Consider the following 19,319-nt stretch of genomic DNA (forward strand, 5'->3'; position numbering starts at 1 on the left):
AAGAAGAAGAAGAAGAAGAAGAAGAAGAAGAAGAAGAAGAAGAAGAAGAAAAAGAAGAAGAAGACTTTATTTGGGCACTGCATTGAAGGTTACCTTATTTTATCGATCTCTTTGGCCAAACCGGTAGCCTAAGGGTGTGTAAAGAAACCAACAACGATTCTGAAACCGTAGAAGGAGACAAACAAGAACGCAAAGACATACACATCCACAACACATAAACACACATACGCTCACATACAATGGACTTCCACAGAATTTCCTTCCATAAAATTAACCCACAAGACATTGCTCAGACATTGCTCAGACAGAAGACAATTGCCGAAGGTGCCATGTCTTGAGACTGAACCACAAACCATCTAGTTGCAGAGAGCTTCTTAACCACAGAGCCATGCCTGGGTTGTGTCTGTTTTTGCTTTTATTTGTTTCAGAAAGCAAGAAGGACTTTATTAGTACGTGGATGGGTGTGTTAGTAGTATTTTGCTCGTACAAATACGATGAATGTAAGACAAATTTAACTTTGATGGAAGTAGAATGTAGAAATATAAAGTAAAACATCTACTCCAGTGTCCTATTTTTTCAAAATCAGTCACGTTTTATTTGATATATTAGGAAATAGCTTTGTATGAATTATATATATTTTAAATCTTTTATTTTCATAATTTAGTAAGGAGTGTTCATGATCTTTCACAGGGCCTTTGAGACAGTGGGTACGGAACAGCAATGGTATTCCCAGCCCGGAGATCTGGTCTAAATACTTGTAACAAAATGATCTCTGCTAAAAGCACCTAAGGTTTCAGGTGGTGGCGTGAAAGTACGAAAGGGTGCTGAAAAGTTTCTGGCTTTAAGAGTATCGGGAAAGGTCTGGCTGGAGGCCCAAATTCCTGAGTTCTTTTACATGGCTTATAAAAAAATTGGAGGGACTCTGCAATAAGTGTGTGAATCTGAGAAGAAAATCATGATTAACTGATCCTCCTGTATTTTCTTTTACTCAAAGCCAGAAACTTTTCTGCACCCCTCGTAAGTGACGGAATAAACGTATTACCCAAATAAACCGTGGTGAGTTGTGAACGCAGAATGCACACAACCGGAACAAATACCACAAGATGTCCATTTCTACGTTCTTACCGTTCCGTTTATCAATTGCCTTGGAAAGGATGAAAACAAAAGTTGATCTTTGTGGGATTTAAACACCTGATGCGAAATGTTTGAACAACTACCACGAGGTAATCTATCCAGCACTTAAGGCTCTGCCAGTCTACTGCTAACATACTCATATGGAGTTTCTTTAACTATTTTTCATGGTTTTATGCTGTTGGTCCTGCATTATAGTATTTTAAAGTGCCAATGTTAATCATAAACCCCTTTATCATCAATGCTTCACTTTGTCAATAGGACAGGTGCAGGCAGATACGGATCACATTTAGAGGTATATCGCATGTAGATCTTTTTAGCCTGTCATGTATTTTATATCCAATGGTCTGAGGTTGGTTAATACGATCAGATTAGGGAAAACAATGATTCACAATTCATTACCTTTTCTTGTTTCTGGAAGCCCCATAATAATTACATATTGGGTATTTTTAGGAGAAAGAAAGAAAGGAAGAGGAAGAGAGAATGATTTAATCGCTAAAGCTTTATAATATTTATTACTGAATATTATAGGACCATCAATGTCAAGCAAGAAGAACGTTAAATATTATAATATTTAATGTCCAATATTGAAAATTATCACTAATTTTGTGCAGGATTTATATCATCTGAGTGAATTTTGTAAAACGAAAAAATAAAATATAATGTATATATACACAAAATTTATTTATATTCTCCTGGGTTGCAGCCTGAGAAATATGATGCTGAATATTTACAACGACATTAGTCAATGAATATATTTCTGCTACATATACAAAAATGCGTCCCCAGGGCAATTGTAGGAAAAACAAATATACATTGTTCTTGACAATGACTTTTGTCTTCGCTCGTTCTCGTTGATTGTCACTTTTCTTCTCTCTCGCCAATACTCTGTGTCCATGACTAAGTCAATGTATTTACAATATCAGTTCTGGAGAAACAGTCTCACATTAAGTCGTTCTGTATGTATTTCTATTTGGTAAGACTCGAAGTATGAGTTTATCACTTGATGCAACCATATCATGTGCATCTTCTACAGTCATGCAACCTGTGGATATGCCATTGATTTCAAGTATTTCATCACCGATGCCTAAAAGACCTGCAAACATTTTAGCAGGATAACCATCACTAAATCGTGATACATATATACCTGGAAGAGAAAAATATAAAATTAAAATATGACAAAGATACACTGACAAAGATTTTATATTAAACACAAACATTATAGAAAAAGTGTTTTCAAAATTTTTGAATATTCCGAATACTCGTATATCTTACTCTAAAAACTAGAATGCAAACTATTTCCATTCTGTTTTTATGTAGATAGTGTATTTAGTCTGTTGGATTAAACTTTCAGCTTTGCTGAATACAGTATTTCTAATCATTTTGTTTTTTATCTCTATGGTAACAAAGACATAAAATCCTAGTCATTCTTTATATTCACATTCATGCCATGCCAATATAATACGTTGTTTAAGCAATCGCAATGTAAAAGATGGCTCCAGAAAGCCGAGAAAATTATTTTCGTCACCAGGTTTGAAAACGTATGAAAGTGGCAATTTAGGATATTAACCATTTTCGTATGAAATATTTGAGTATTGTGCTGGCCGTGGATTTCATTTGTAGTTGTTCGTGGTAGAATAGAAGGTTTTTTGTCATTCATCCTCTTAATTAAATATTACTAGTCTCACACGTCTTCAGTTTACTTGAGGGCTTTGATCTAATCTAATCTCATTTATAAAAATTGATCGCTTATTGCTTGTTTTGCATTGTTAAAATGGATATTAATGCGCTTGTTCGTTTAAACAATGGAATCCAGAAATATTTTTGCCAGCTGTTTTCTAGAACGTTCTGTAGAATATCTTAGTCGAAATTCACTCTTTTACTGTGTTGTTCAATAAAGACAAAGTCACATTTTGTTATGGTTTGGTACACAGTTCTTTTGTGAAAACATGTATTGTTACTGATTATTTGTGATACTGTCTCATCAGAAAACTATTGGATATCTTGTATCCTCCAGATAGTTGATACCCAGCACATTTTGCATTTACTTGCTCTGTATTTCTATACAATAATTTCATGAACGTCTTTCTTAAATGCCTTTGCAGCTTGCTCAAATTATGCATAGAAAGACTATGATTTTTCACCTGAAACAAACCTCTTTCTAATTATGTAGTGATTACCCGTCTTATTCTCAATCTTCTTCCTTCAATAATGGAGGATATTACATACATATATAATCATTTCCTGTTATTCTAGGATCTAGATTTCTAATGCAAGCATAGTGACCATTTGCACATAGATTTTAAGTAGAATTTCTGATATAAGTTGTGCGATCTTCAGTTACGTAAGTTGTGAGTTCAGCATTCGATTCGTTTTACAATGCGTGCATGTCTCAATTTCCATTTTTTGTATGAATATGTCTATTGATCAGCAAATTGTAAATGATTTTAGATTCCGGATATTCCCTGTCAGATCTTCAATTTCACACCAAAATCCTTATAACTCCATAATGCCTCCCACACACGAAGTACTGTTTCATTAACAGAAAATCTGATTTAAATCCAGAACAAAGATTTGATCGAAAACCTTCCTTTGCCGAAAAACTTCCAAAACATTTCTTCGCCCAGTAGTACTTCAAACCTTATCATCAGCTTCACTCTAATCTATTGATATCTTTTAGTTTTTAACATTGTAGTTTCACCCTCGATCTCGACTATAAGTTCTTTTCTTTAGGCTCTTATTTTGAGCATCGTCCCTATCTGTTATAGATACTTACCTAGCTTTTCTTTATTAGAAATATTAACATTCAACTATATTTAGGGTGGAAAATAATCGCTTTAATCAGACCTATTTCGAAATAGCTAATCTCAGTAATAGCTTAAACATTCTTCAATATTTCTAAATGCTAATTAAATTTACGAGAACAATGCTTTCTCTTTTACCATTTGTGATTGAATTAGAATTACACAAAATCAACAATACAATTTATAACTTACTATAGCCAAGATTGTGTTTAACACGTGTCATGTAAATACCGCAAAGGCCATGAGGTGGCTGTGTCAACTCAATGATGCGAGTACCATCTAAACACATCTCTAATATGCGTCCAATTACTCTGAAGTGAGTTGGTACATCTACATCATTCGCAAGTATTGATGGCTTCTTTTTTCGTTGAAATTTGTCAAAGAATGCTGATATTCTTGATCTGGAAATAATAAAAAAGATCTCATTGAAATATGTTGACTATAACAAAATTTCATTTCTGTAACTGAATACTCTAAGTTTCAGTTATGTAATAACTTTAATATGATAATATGGATATATTGATCATTTGGAAGCTTTGTTTAATATCTGTTTCTTTTGCACTTTGGAGCCGGATTCTATCGCTATGTGGTTCTGTAAGGCGGGTGTATCGTACATTTCTTCTAAATGGTATTTGAAGAAATTGAATACTTTCGACTTGGAATAGAAACCAGGTTGTGATCTATGTTTGTCAGGAGTTTACTCTGTACAGAACAGTAATTGTAGCACGCATTGACAGTCACTTTTTTGACAAGGAGCGGGGACAACGAAATGTTGGGACATTAATACCTATCAATATTGTGGCATTCAGATGCTCCTAATTATTTAATCGCTACTGATACGACGAAAATAAATTTAATGAAATTTCCTCTTGAAATATTTATAGTTTATCTCAATGCTCCGCTCTGAAATAAATAAAGGGGGATATGAACTTTGACCTTATATTGGATAAATCTGATGAAACAGATTTTAGCCATATGGCGGAGAAGGCATCAGAAAAAAGGGAACAGTTAACAAAATATTTCTGTAGCTGTATCGCCATAGTTACGATGGTATAAATGCATTGCAAAATTTAATAATAGCATAAAACGTTGACTATAACAGTAAATCTAGTAATGGATCGCTATACAGTTTAACATATTCTCCATGGAAACATAAGAAATCCATCTCTTTTGAATATTTTAGACTAAACAATATCCATCGACCACTATTTAACATGTGTATGGATATTTCATTTCTATTTTATAAGAATATGCCTTAGATGATGCTTACGTCGAGATAATAATTGTGTTGCAGCTTCCAAGAACAACAGAGAATAAACTTTCTGGTATTTGGACAAGGGAATAGAATGAAAAACTAAGATATATTCGACTCTATCATTAAATTGAAATATACAAACAGAAATTCGAAGCTGTGATATGAATCAGATTATGGAGTCATGAACACATGCTTTGCTTGTTAATAAAAGCCAAATGCTATTTAGAATAATTCGCAATTCATGTGATTGTTGCCGGAGTAATTCTAGTTTGTCGGAATCTATTTGTTTTCTGCTCTTAGTAAGGACTTTAGCATTATTTTCGGTACTAATACCTTATACGTCACGATTCAATAAATTAGTATGAGAATAATCCCATTCACTCTGTTTGGTTTGTTAATCATAGCTTCCTAAATTCTGATTCTCATTAATACAATTTCTCCTGCTTTTGACCTGAAAGCAACTGATTTCATTCTCACACAAACTTATCATGATATATTGTCGGTGACTAAGCTTTTTCTGTCCAACAAATCTGTAGCTAAAATTTATTTAAGACTCGTTATATTTTCTTTGCAATCAGTATCCATTATTTCCAACCGTTTGCATTGTTCTAATGTCCTTTATCAGAAATTAGACAAGTTTTAATTATTCGGAATATATTGTAAAAACACACTTTCAGTAATATATTTAATAACGTTACTGATGAAAGCATTGAATAGCGTTTAACTGCGATCTATGACGGAAAAAATATTTTACTTTCAAGAGAAGTAAGATATGTTTTCCTCCATTTTCATGTGGGACTTTTCATTTAATTTCATTAATATAATTTAGAAATTGTTGTCATTGCTTGTGTTCTTGACAAATATCTCCTAGATACCATATAATGAGAAATCTTGTTTGTTTGCTCATAATGTTTTGCGTCTTTTATATTTATTTAAATTCTTTAAAATTTGTGGAGCAAATTACCGAATATTTAATTTTCTCACCATTCTTCGTGTATTCCAGACTTTTCGAGCAATTCTAACAACCGATATTTATTTTGTTTTATTTATTAGAAACTATATAAGCTAGAAATTAAACATCCTAGCACTATCAGTCCATATAACAGCGTTTCATTGCTGTGCTTTGCTGCGAAATGGTGTACAACACGTAAATGTACATGCAATCCTTCTTTTAGTTCTCAGAAACAGAAATAAAGATTTTTGGAACCATTCTTGGGTTTCATCTAAGTAGAAAAACCTAACTGTAATGCAGACCAATGAAGCTTCTCTAAGAAAACCCATGTAGATGCTTTATAAAGGGACCTCTGAATTTTTCCGCAGCTTTTTATCATTTGCTTAAATCTGTTAAGTAACTAGTTAACAAATATTTAGTTTAATTCTAAATTCTCTAAGATACTAAAATATTTCATCTGAAATGGAAGCCTTGTATATTTGATAACTTTTGAATTTTACAGTAAGCCCAGCATTTCGAAAACACAGAAAAGTTTAATATTTTACGAAATTCTTAGGATTTCTTGACTACTGATTCGTATTTTTTAAAATAAAGGTAAATGTCACCAATACTTAATTAACTACTGTATATAGTTTCATCACTATGTAAAATGTATCACTATATAAAACAAATTTCTATTTCATCATTCTTAATTTTATATCGTATTCTACCGAGAGGAGCATCACTGACTTCTTGTTTTCCTGCTGGCCAATCACTAATTCACTGTATTTGCATTGGCAAGAGTGACAAGGGAATATACGTACATTCCAGGCTGAACCTGTAGTACAAAGTTCTATTTTTTATTTTGTCTTATTTTTCGTTGATATACAGCAGCGTAAGACGTATCCATGGAATAAGAACAACACATCACATCAGATAAAATATTCTATTGGTTTGATGTCGAATTTGTGATAGAGAAAAATGTTTGATTTTTGGACTTATCTTTCATTCATTGGAAAGAGAGAGTGGGGGGGGGGAATAATAGATGAAATAAGAGACCCGTTAATCCACATGCGGTTATGAGAAGTCTAAAATTTTATGAGACAGTTGTGTTCAGTATCAAGAGTTCACAAAAGGAGGTAATATAAATTGTATGAAGGTATAATCTGTTATATATGTTTTCAGGAGCGTGTGCATATATTTTGTGTGAAATAGGCAGACATGTGCGTATCTATGTGTATGTAAATAAGTGATTTTGGCATGAGGACTTAAATCACTGATAGATGTGTGCGTGTGTGTGTGTGTATGTGTGTGTTGTGTTAGTGTGGTAATCATGTAAGGTAATTTAAGCGTTGTGTTATTGAAGACAGATTTAGTGTGTCAACGTTTGCCCTTTCCTATCATCACTACACTTATTGGGCCTAAAAATTCACGCTTTTTAAATCCCAAACTAATTTGCTTAAGTAACTATTTTGTACCTATTTTGTACCTATTTTGTACCTATTAGGTACCTATTTTGTATCTATTAAGTACCTATTAAGTACCTATTTTGTAGATTGGCTTACGTTGGTCTTGTGGTTGAGAAAAGAAATTCTTAGCTACATGCTGGCCAGGAAAAGAAATTTAATATTCATCGGCGTAAATCATATTATTCCTCATCTCAAAAGAATATTAGATAAAGTACAAACTCTAATAATGGCTAAAAAACATTGCATCTTGTTGAAACATATTATTTTATATTTGAATAAATTATCATCCGGTTTTGGATGGAAGTTCTTAGCTACACATGCTTGCATGCGTCCGGTTATCAACAACTAGAAGTATAATATTCAAAGGTATAAATTATAATGTAATTCCTCATACAAGCATAATATTTAATACAGTACAGACATTTTAATAACGAGAGTAAAAATATTGCATATAGTATAGAAACATACTTTAATATTTTTATTTATAATACGATAATTTGAATAAATTATTACCAGGTTTTAAATTCGCTTTTAAAAGTAATATTTGTCCTTTAATGCTATTAACTGGTTCCATTAATTGTAATTTCAAAACTTACAGTAAAATTATAGCGGCAAGATGTCAAGATATTTCACGCTATTAAATAAAATTACAGGATCGCATTAAGGTTGACAGCACAATTTTCTTATTGAGAATGTTTCAACTGAGTGCATTTGATACTATATATCAGGTTGTTCACGTCTTTAAATCAATTACCAGCAGATCATGATGTTGAATAGTATAGCAAATATTGAACGCCAAAGAGCATGCGTTAGATAGATTTGGATACAAATCACCGCCCTGTTTTATTCCCTGTCGAAATTAATTTAATTTCTCAATTCATCGTTCTGGGTTCAGCCCCACTGCGTAGAATCCCGTCGCGCGCGTGCGCATTTGTATTTATGTCTGTGTTTGTCCACCACCACCGGTTGTGGGTGGTGGACAAAATACACTGGTGTTGGTGTATTTGCGATCCCATAACGTATCGGTTCGGCAAAAAAAGGCCCATAAAATAATTACAAGGCTTTTAAATAAAACTCCTGGAGTTGATTTGTCCGACTAAAACCCTTCAATGTGGTGCTCCAGCATGGCCGAAGTCTAATGACTGAAGCAAGTAAAAGATAAAAGATAAGTCACTACCAACTTCCAAAAAAGGTATGAACGTTTGACCATTATATTTTCTTTCTTCTATTCAGAAAAGAGGTGACTTTGGGGGATTCCCAAGGCTCTATTGAATCTGTAGCCATTTTTATGCATTTGTTTCGCATTCCATTCATAATGTGTCAAACATACCCTAATACCTTTTTTTCTTTCCTAAAGATGTACTGCTTGAAGAAATAATCAATATTTCAGCTACTGAGAATCATTTCATTTGACATAAGGAACAATAGTTTTACCGAAGAGACAAATATGAAATTGGAGTATTTTGATTTTCCAGAAAGCGTTACAAAGCCTTAAAACATATGTAAAAAGGTAATGTATTTCATAGAGGAAATGTAGGAAAAGCAGAAGCAGAACGGCTTAACTTACATTAACTATTTCTGTTTGTCAGGAATAATTCCGGAAAACCGATATACTATAATTGGGCACTGGTGGTATAAATGGTAAAGCAGTAGAGTAACTTCTTTATATTCTTAATTCAATATTATCAGGGCTAAGATAGTTTTTCTCATTCTGATTGACAAGTCATATAGAACCAATATTTTAAGAGGCAAAACTATGAATTGGACATTAATTGAAAATAAAAACTCACGGGAAGTTAAATAGCTTCAACTGCTGACCGAAATAATATCATGTCCAGTTTGCTGGAAGCTTACATCCCGAACTACAATCCTCACTAGTAACCTTTATAAATACTACATTCGAGTTAAGATTGCAGCATTCGGTGTGAGTTTTATTTGTAATTTGTCATGCTGATACATATAAATATTCCATTCTAATACCATTAGTCCTCAGATGACCATGGTTAGCTGGAAGCTTAGATCTTGAACTACCATCCTTATTAGCAACTCTTGTAAACACTACATATGAGTTTAGTATGCAGAAAAAGCGTAATTATTTTTTTCATGAAAAAATATATACTTCACTCTAAAGTCATTAGTCATTTTTGTATAATAATTTCAATATACTTATATATTTACCTTTTTTGATTTTTACGACAATCCATTCTCCTTTCATATTCAATATTTGATAATGATGCAGTCCTGCGTCTTCTCGGCTCAAATTCTGAATATGTCGTCTCTTTCAGAGAATTGTTACTATGGAAAATATAACTATCGCTGCTACTATATAAGCTTTCATTCAAACCAGAAGCTAAACTGTTGGACAGTTTTTTTTTTAGCTCAGATCGAGGAAAGACTGTCTGACTCTGATCAATATAAGACGGTTTCATTACGTTTTGTTCAGCAGAAATGGGAAATTCCTGTGAATTAGCACTGCAATAACTGCTTACGTACGATTTATTATTAGGTGATATAATATGAACATTTTGACAAGAGACTGGCTTTAAATCATATAAACGTGCTTGACCTTCTTCCATAAATACGATCTGTTGTATCTGGTCATATCTGTAAATTAAAAACAAAAACCATTATGTTTATCACACAGCATGCAATTGAAAATGACATAGACGCAATACTTAGTGACTTTACCCGTAAAGATATTTTCATACCTCAAACACTTCAAAAAGCATACGCATAGATACAAAATACAAAAAAAAAAAAAAAAATAATAATCAACTTATGTTTGCTGTGAAACAAGAAACAGTCCTAAATGCTAATCCGTGAATGCATTTTAAGCAATGGTGGTAACAGCGAGAAATATATTTTGCGTTCCTCCACGTTACGAACTGAAATAACGTCTGAATGTATTTTCTATAATATTACACACACACACACACACACACACACACACACACACACACACACACATTTATATATATATATATATATATATATATATATATATATACACACATAGATAAATACATACATATATATTCATACATACATGCATACATCAGAAAAATAAAAATAAACCACGCTGAACTATTGAGGAATCTACAGCAATTCTATACATATTACAAAGCCACGTTTATACCTATAATCATTGGGGCACTGGGAAATGTAATACACTGCCTAAATACCAATCTTGAGAAATTAGGCTTAAATTATCATTTAAGTATATATGAGTATGTCCAGACATGCCTGAGAATACATACATAAAACAAAACATAAATCTGCACATGTACATACATAAAACAAAACATAAATCTGCACATGTACATACATAAAACAAAACATAAATCTGCACATGTACATACATATATACAAAAAACACCCTGCTGATGTGGAAATGTCAACGAAGGTGCCTTGAATCTAGGTTAGAAACCAGCTCCTTCATTGGCAAGAAATATTGAAATAAAACTGAATAATGACATACATACATACGCACATACATACATACATACATACATAAGAATGAATACCTCAATATAGTAAAAGGAGCATAGTCCTCAAATCTCTCAGCCTACAGCAAGCATATTGCTGACAACACCTTTGCAGTATCTGTCCTCACTGCAAAGTTTATCCTGAACTGGTCACTACAAGAACTCAGTGAGATAAACATTCTAACTCGTAAACTACTCAGTATTACATGATACGAAGGCGGTGAGCTGGCAGAAACGTTGGTACGCCGGGTGAAATGCTTAGCGGTATTTCGTCTGTCTTTTCGTTCTGAGTTCCAATTCCGCCGAGGTCGACTTTGCCTTTCATCCCTTCGGAATCGATAAATTAATTACTATTTGCGTATTGGGGTCGATCTAATCGACTGGCACCCTCCCCCAAAACTTTGAGCCTTGTGCCTAGAGTAGAAAAGAGTATTACAGGATACGTCAACATTAATGGAGATGTAGTCAGGAAATACATCCCACACAAGGGTAGTGATCGTGGTTTAAATCTGTACTGATGTCATATGATGCACAGATTGTGACCCTGAAGCAACATCTGCAACAGAAGAAAGGGACCAGTAATTATGTTGTCCAGGTTTGTGAACATGAAGGAAACAATATAATTAGGATAGCCAATGAACTTGACGGTAGGTATGAAATAAGCGCTGATGAAGTGATCTCTCCAAGGAGCATTGTTAAAATCTATTCAGAAGAATAAAATAAAAAAATAAATGGACTAGAAGCTTAGCATGGAGTACGGACAACTTTATGACATTACCACTTTGAAGTTTACCTCCATACAATTCAAGAATAAGAGACCTCCACCAAGTGCTTACAGCATAAAACGCAGAAAACATTGACAGACAAGTGTAGGCTATGCAAGAACAAGACTGAAGATATCAACCATATTATTGCCAACTATGAGAGAATGTCTTTCAGATATTATCTTCCCATGAGGCATGATACAGTGGCCAGAACAGTCTGGAGCAGGATGATAAAAAAGAAAACAGCTGCAGACGAAGTTGACCATATTGAGACCGATGGGTTAGAAGAATATTGGTGGAACTTAAAAATTAAAACTGACTGGATATTGTTGTGTGGTACCACAAGGAAAAAATATGTTCTGTTTTGAAAACCGACTGCGTTCTGGGCAACAATGCACTTAGAAATATACAACAAAAAGAGCACATCGATGAACCACAGATAAGAAGTTTATGTCTAGTAGCCAAGATGCACTCTCAGCTTCATACCTATTATCATTGTAGTAACAAGATACATAATAACACGTCTGGATTGAAATATGGCTGAACTTGGGTTCTGGACAGAAAACGTAAGTCCTTAATTCATACACTTCAAAAGGTCATGATATCTGGGACTAAAAAATCCTGCCAGACACTCTTAAGATTTAAAGGATGATGAATAAAACAAGATGCTTTCTTTCACAACCTTGCTACCAAGTAAGCGGTCGGTCAAAACTTAATCTAAATTAGAAAGAGAAAGAACATATACATACATACATACATACATACATACACATACATCTCTTTCTCTCTCTCTCTCTCTCTCTCTCTATATATATATATATATATATATATATATATATATATATATATATATATGTGTATATATATATATATATATAGAGAGAGAGAGAGAGAGAGAGAGAGAGTGAAAGAGAGAGTGAGAGAGAGAATGGAATACGTTTCACAGATATTTCATAATTTCCTTATAAAAGCATTCAGTTTCTGTGTGAAATCTATGATCACTGTTGTAGTTATGTTCCTGTGCATATAAGCTGCATATATATTAATATATATGGAAACTCATTCCCTTTACGATTATTGCATTGAAGCAGTAATATGCGGATATTAACGACATATTAATAATTGAGGTCTTACATTCACTGGATATAGTTTTACAGTGCTTAAGCTCTAATTTTATGCCATACACACACATACATTCATTCATTCATACATACACACATACATACATACATGCATACATACCTACCTACATGCATACATACATACATACATAAATACATACATACATGCATACATATATGTATACGCAAACACATACGCACATATTTGATTTTATGTATTGCCCTTATGTAAATGTACTGACATATGCATCGGTGTATATTATCTATTCTTAGTACCAGGGAGTAATATTATGGTAACGGTGGTACATAAAAATACCATAATATGAATACTAATATTAATTATACCAAAAGTGTTTATTATGTGTTTAGTATATAGAATGGAGTTTTGTGCAAATTAATAGGCTCCATAGATGTAAGTGGAAAGAGGGAATAAGATTATAGCAAAACGAAGAGATCAAATTGCCAATATGTTCCCCTTAGAATACCATCAGCTCCGATAATCTAACCATAGATCTCTCGTAAAACGTTAAATATAATAGATTACCATATTTTTATTGACAACGAAAGTAGTTTGACGGTAAACATTGCCGAAATAATCACTTAACCTGAATAAAACGCAAGTAAAGTTGCAGAACATATACAAAATTTAAGATATTGAAGATGTGTAGCTTTTTTCCGGAACCCCTCGGTAAATTTTCGATGAAATTTGCTGGGTGCAAGAAGGCCATCATATGGACAAGAGCCTCCTTTGACCTCTGGTCGATGATATTTTGCTGTGCTTGCTGAAAAATTGCCTGGACTTTTATTATGCTTATTAGGTATGGCTTTGAATAAGTCGATGATCGTTATTCTCGAATCAATGAATTTAGTACCGCTTTCGTGCTAAGAAGAGCTTTATAGTCTATATTTTCTGCAAAGTATGTAACTTCGTGCTTATTTTTCCAATTAGGGTAAACACTCATGTTCTGAGGGTGCTGCTGTACACTGTCTTCAAATGATGGAGCCAATATTTCATCTGGTGATGGAGCAACTCTGTAGGTGTGTCGGCCCTTTCTATCATGCCAACAACGATGCCTGAGGCCACCAACCGATGTAGGCAGCAAAACTCCCACAGAATCGCGAACTTTGTTGAGTTGCAACTCTGGGCTATATGTTTCTAACATTCTCAGTGCTCGTTCTTGCAGCTCCATTAACCCTCTCTTGAGCCAGATGTTATGGTTTGTTCCAACAAATCCTCTAGCACATTACGGAAACTAGTAGTGTTTGCAAAGTTCGAGACAAAAGCAATGCAATTATTAGTTCAGCGGGGGATCCATTTTATCTTACCTTCTCCATACATCATTAAAATTACTGTCAGTTAACTACTGCAGTCCTTTGATCTATCCATAATCTACCCCATAATGTATGTATAAAATGGTGCATGTATTAGAAATAATTGTGATTATGGTGATTTATAAATGTTAAACATCTGTAGGGACATTATGATGACTTGTAATGGCAGAAATGGTAAAATTCTCAACCAAATACCTTGGTACGTCTTTAGTTTTCTGTCTCTTCGTCATGAATTTTAATCCTGCCGGAGCAGATTGAGGTTGTCAGTCCCATGGGGAGGGTGGTGGTGAAATTATACAATGTACACATAATGAGTAAATTCACAAGCATTTGCCCACCCAACGTAGATATGTTGCCTATCCAAGTGACAAATTATTATCATTAATACCCGTTGAGATTTTTATTTGGGATTCAGCGTTTTTCCACGAACGAAAGTAACAAAATAACCATTCAGGGCAAATTTTAATTATACAAAGTAAAATTTAGTGTTTTTACCGCTCAGGATAAAATACAATTGCTGATCCCAAATGTTCACGTTAAATTTAGTTTGTGCTTTTTAACCCCCGGACAGCTATGATCTAGCAGATCTATAATTAAAACCATTTCAGTTGAGAATATTCCGTGTTTAATTTTGAATAATTATATAAAGGATATATTATTCAACGCCTCCTTTATTTTTGCTAAGGCGGTAGCGTTTGATTTCAGGTTGAATGACTCTGTAGACATGAAAAAATAAGTTTAGGAGTAAGATGCAAGCTGGCCAGTTCACACAAATGTGAAATATCAGCAGCAACATTGATAGCAATATAAACAAGCTAGTCTGATTGTTTCATTACCTACAAGTGCTATAAATATAGAAACACTGCTACCACCAATAAAGGCAGCAGGTGATGTAGCTGAAGAATTGTAACGATAGTAACGCCTGCATTTTACCGATAGTAGGAGTAGTTCAGAAACATTAGCAATTAAAAATGCACACACACACACACACACACACACACACGCACAAACACACACACACGCACACACACACACACAAACACACACACAAACACACACACACACACACACACACACACACAAACACACACGCACACACTCACCATTCTCAAGAGCCGTAATATCCATAATTACAATAGCAGTAATAATGGTCTTTAGAACTGGCACGTGACTACACATTTCAAGGGAGGGGTTCTAGTCAGTCAATTAAATTTACTGTCATTACTTTATTGTTGTTTATTTTTATGGAACATGGAAGGATAAAAGGCAAAGTCAAATCTGGCGGGATTTGAATTCAGAAGATAAAAAGACGTAACTAAACGCAGTATTTGAAAAACAACCAAACTGTTTTAATCGATTTCGTTATCCTATGCATTGACAATAATAATAACATCAGAAATAAGGATAACATGGAACTGAGCTACCATTAGTAGAATAAATATCAACAACAACATGCCAGTGAGAAAACATCTATGTGGTTACTCAAACTCCTAGAAATAGTAACCAAATCTCTCATTGATTATACTTGACTCTCTTAAAAATGGTCGCATTGCATAATATAATCATGGGTTCCCTACACGTACCTCAAAAAGAGGGAATGGTCATTGCTGGAATGCCTTTTATTATAGCTGGATCAAAGTATACTACAACAACGACGACGACCACGATCAGAAACGTATTTGTAGCAGTGTGGCGTATGTAAAATATACTAGAATGAATACATTCTAGTTCAATATAATTTATTGTCAACACATTTCTTACAACGTAATTTCTAATAAGCCCGAGCTGAAATGATGCATACGCTTCGTAAAGCATTATGATACAAGTAGGCATCATTGGAATCGGAATTCACAATGATATTACTCAATAATATGGGATGAAATTCAAATAACAACAACAACAACAATAATAATACTTTCTACTAAAGGCACAAGGCCTGGCATTTTGGAGAGGGGGGGGGGGCGGGCTAGTCGATGACATCGACCCCAGTGTTTCACTGGTACTTAATTTATCGATCCCGAAAGAATGAAAGGCAAAGTCGATCTCGGCAGAATTTCAACTCAGAACTTAGTGAAGGGTGAATACTGCTAAGCATTCTGCACCTCGCCGCCGTAATAATGGTAATAATAATACTAATAATAACAATAATAATAATAATAATAATAATAATAATAATAATAATAATAATAATAATAATGATAATAATAATAATAATAATAATAATAATAATAATAATAATAATAATAATAATAATAATAACCAAGTAGTTAATACCTGGGTGATAGCATCACTTCGGTATGGAGCGGGAATTATAAAATGGCAAAAGAGAGAAATGAAGACAATGGATACCAAGACCAGAAAAATGTTGACAGTACACGGAGCCTTCTACTCTAAGAGTGACACCGATACGCTGTACTTCTCCAGAAGAAAGGGTGGGAGAGGTTTGATCAGTTGCCAGGACTTATCGAAGCAGAGGAAAATAGCCTGCGGTGTCATATAAAAATGCCGTGGAGCCACTGTTAAAACACGAAGAAGGCCGGCGTCATCATAACTGAAAATTGTGTAACTAAAGGAAAGTTTAAACAAGAAATGAACAAAAAGAAAAAACATGGAAGAAAAAGAAAATGCATGGTCAGTTTGCAAGAGATATGAATGCAAGACTGTTACAGAGGACCGATGGCTATGGATGAGGAGTGACCTGAAGATAGAGACAGAAGCACTCATATGAGCAGCTGAGGTACAAGCGTTAAGGACCAACTATATGAAGTACAGAATAGACAACACTACCAATAGCGACAAATGCAGAATGTGTGGTGTGAGGAGTCATGACAGTGTGGCAAGAATCATCAATTGGGAGCTCTGTGGAAATCACGGCCTACAAAGGGCAAAGTCGTGGTATAAGGAAAATTCATAAGGAGTCACCGAAAATGAGAACCGCAAAATGTTGTGGGATGCTATGATTCAGTGCGATCACCTGACCAGACATCGGATACCGGTTGTGGTGAATAAAAAAGGAAGAACATGTATGATAATGCCTCGCTGACAACAGGATCAATGTGGAAGATGAAAAAAAAAAAAGCAACTATGACGATTTAAAGTGGGAAATATGAAGGTTGTGGTCAATGAAGGGAGTAGACATGATATCAATAGTAATTGGTGCACTTGGAAGTGTCAGTACTCAACTACCAACATGGCTGAAAATGATCGGTGTAAGTGTGAAGGTAGAACACCTACAAGAATCAGCACTGCTTGGAACTGCAAGAATTCTTCGCAGGGTTCTTGAAGATTGATCAGTAAACAAATGCCACCTTAGTTTGTTGGTTGTGGATAGTTGAAACTTTCCATCATACCCAGTGAAATAAGCTATGAGTTTTCATATAGTAATAATAATAAGCATTTCTTTCTTTGCCGCATATTTCCTGGTCAGTGTCGCACACATCCTTAATCAAACTCTTTTGCCGTATCTTATGATAAAATAAAACAAATTTTTATATCATTTATTCATTTCAGCTAGCAATATATGACAGCATATTTTGAGATAAAAGATAAATCAAATTCTTGTAATAGGGAGGTATTTCTGCATGAAGGATATAGATGTTTTGAAAGTATACTTGTTTGATAACCAGGGCAATGAACTAAGGACTGCTTATCATCCGAAAGGTATGTGACAAAGATTCTTTAAGGCAAATGACGACAGTGAGAAATGGGGAAATGTCTTTAGGCAAAAAAACAAAAAAATGCTTTGGAATTATGTAAGTTTAACGAATAGAATATGCAGATATCGAGTACTGGGTTTATTGTCAGAGCCAAACACAGTATTCGTGCTTTGCATTACTGAATGCAGTGTGTATAATGACTTCAGAAGTATTTCCAGCACTTAAACACCGACTTTCATTGACACATTGGAGATACTACAAAAGCCAGAAATCCCGAGGAGTTTAGAATTAATATCGAAAAGTGCACTGCAGAGATCATTGACAAAAAAAAAAAAGAAAAAGAAAAGCTTCGCAGCTTCTCAGCTTCACAGCTTCTCAGCTTCACACACGAATCTGTTCTTTTATGTAGTGTATTTCAAACCATATAATCCAATGTGGATTTCCAGTTTAAAGATGATGTTGTTTGATTTAAAATATTTTTGACTGTTTTACTACGAAGTAGAGGAACTACGAGGAAGTTCTCTCCACATATATCTTCATGATCTCTCCATATATATATATATATATATATATATATATATATATATATATATATATATATATATATATATATATATATATATATATATATATATATATATCATCGTGCAGCGTGAACAATTCTAGAAACATCTCTGCTAGATAAACGTTTAAGTTTAAACTGTACATGAATTGAAAAAAAAACGTAAGCTATCGATTAAACTGCTGTGTGTGCAAGTAAGTGACATCTATGCAGCTGTCCAGTTTCTACTGGGCACTCGACAGTGATATTCCATCGTACATTAGCTAATAAATGTATCACAGATCTAACTATCAACCGGGGTTGTTTTGGCTTGTATATTTTCTTTTGGATGAAGAATAGAACGCCTCCAGTTTGCTCTTTAAAAACATAGCATTAAATCTTCTGATTGTCAATAAAATTTTGTCTGATTTTTCTAAAGTCTTACATGAAGAGATGGAGGGGGAATAAATTGGAATGTCCACTTCTTAGTAAATGTTATTGTTGTTTAGTACCAGTCAGCTCTGGTTTGGAAGTTCTTTGTCCGATGGTGATCCACCCATAAAGATTTCTTTCTGACTGGTCCTTCTTTTCTAGATATTGTATGGCGCGATTTGAAGGCGTTTTGACAGAATTATATATACCTGGAGAATGTTTAGCGACAATAGGTCATACATGCATACACACACACACATACAGGGTGTGATGGGTAAATTGTCGCCATTTTATATTTTTAAATTCACGCATGTGCATTATTTGTTTTTGATTTTGAAGACTACACAGTATAGTAGGGTCAGTTGGGCACTGTCTCTGAGAAAAACAACACCATAATG

General features: G+C 34.0%; 1 protein-coding gene across 1 annotated transcript in view; it reads right to left on the bottom strand.

Moving 5' to 3' along the window:
• Positions 1-1,615: 1,615 nt before the first annotated feature.
• Positions 1,616-19,319, bottom strand: part of LOC106883370 (uncharacterized) — a 232,059-nt gene continuing 214,355 nt past the window's right edge. The window contains exons 7-9 of the mRNA XM_014934362.3: positions 9,769-10,194; positions 4,128-4,336; positions 1,616-2,278 (exon numbers count right to left, since the gene is read on the bottom strand). Of these exons, the coding sequence (XP_014789848.1) occupies positions 2,079-2,278; positions 4,128-4,336; positions 9,769-10,194 (835 nt within the window). The 3' untranslated portion in view covers positions 1,616-2,078. The remainder of the gene's footprint in view (positions 2,279-4,127; positions 4,337-9,768; positions 10,195-19,319) is intronic.

This window comes from Octopus bimaculoides, chromosome 2 (genome assembly GCF_046866305.1).
Source record: "Octopus bimaculoides isolate indiv1 chromosome 2, ASM4686630v1, whole genome shotgun sequence".
In the NCBI taxonomy this organism is placed as follows: domain Eukaryota; kingdom Metazoa; phylum Mollusca; class Cephalopoda; order Octopoda; family Octopodidae; genus Octopus; species Octopus bimaculoides.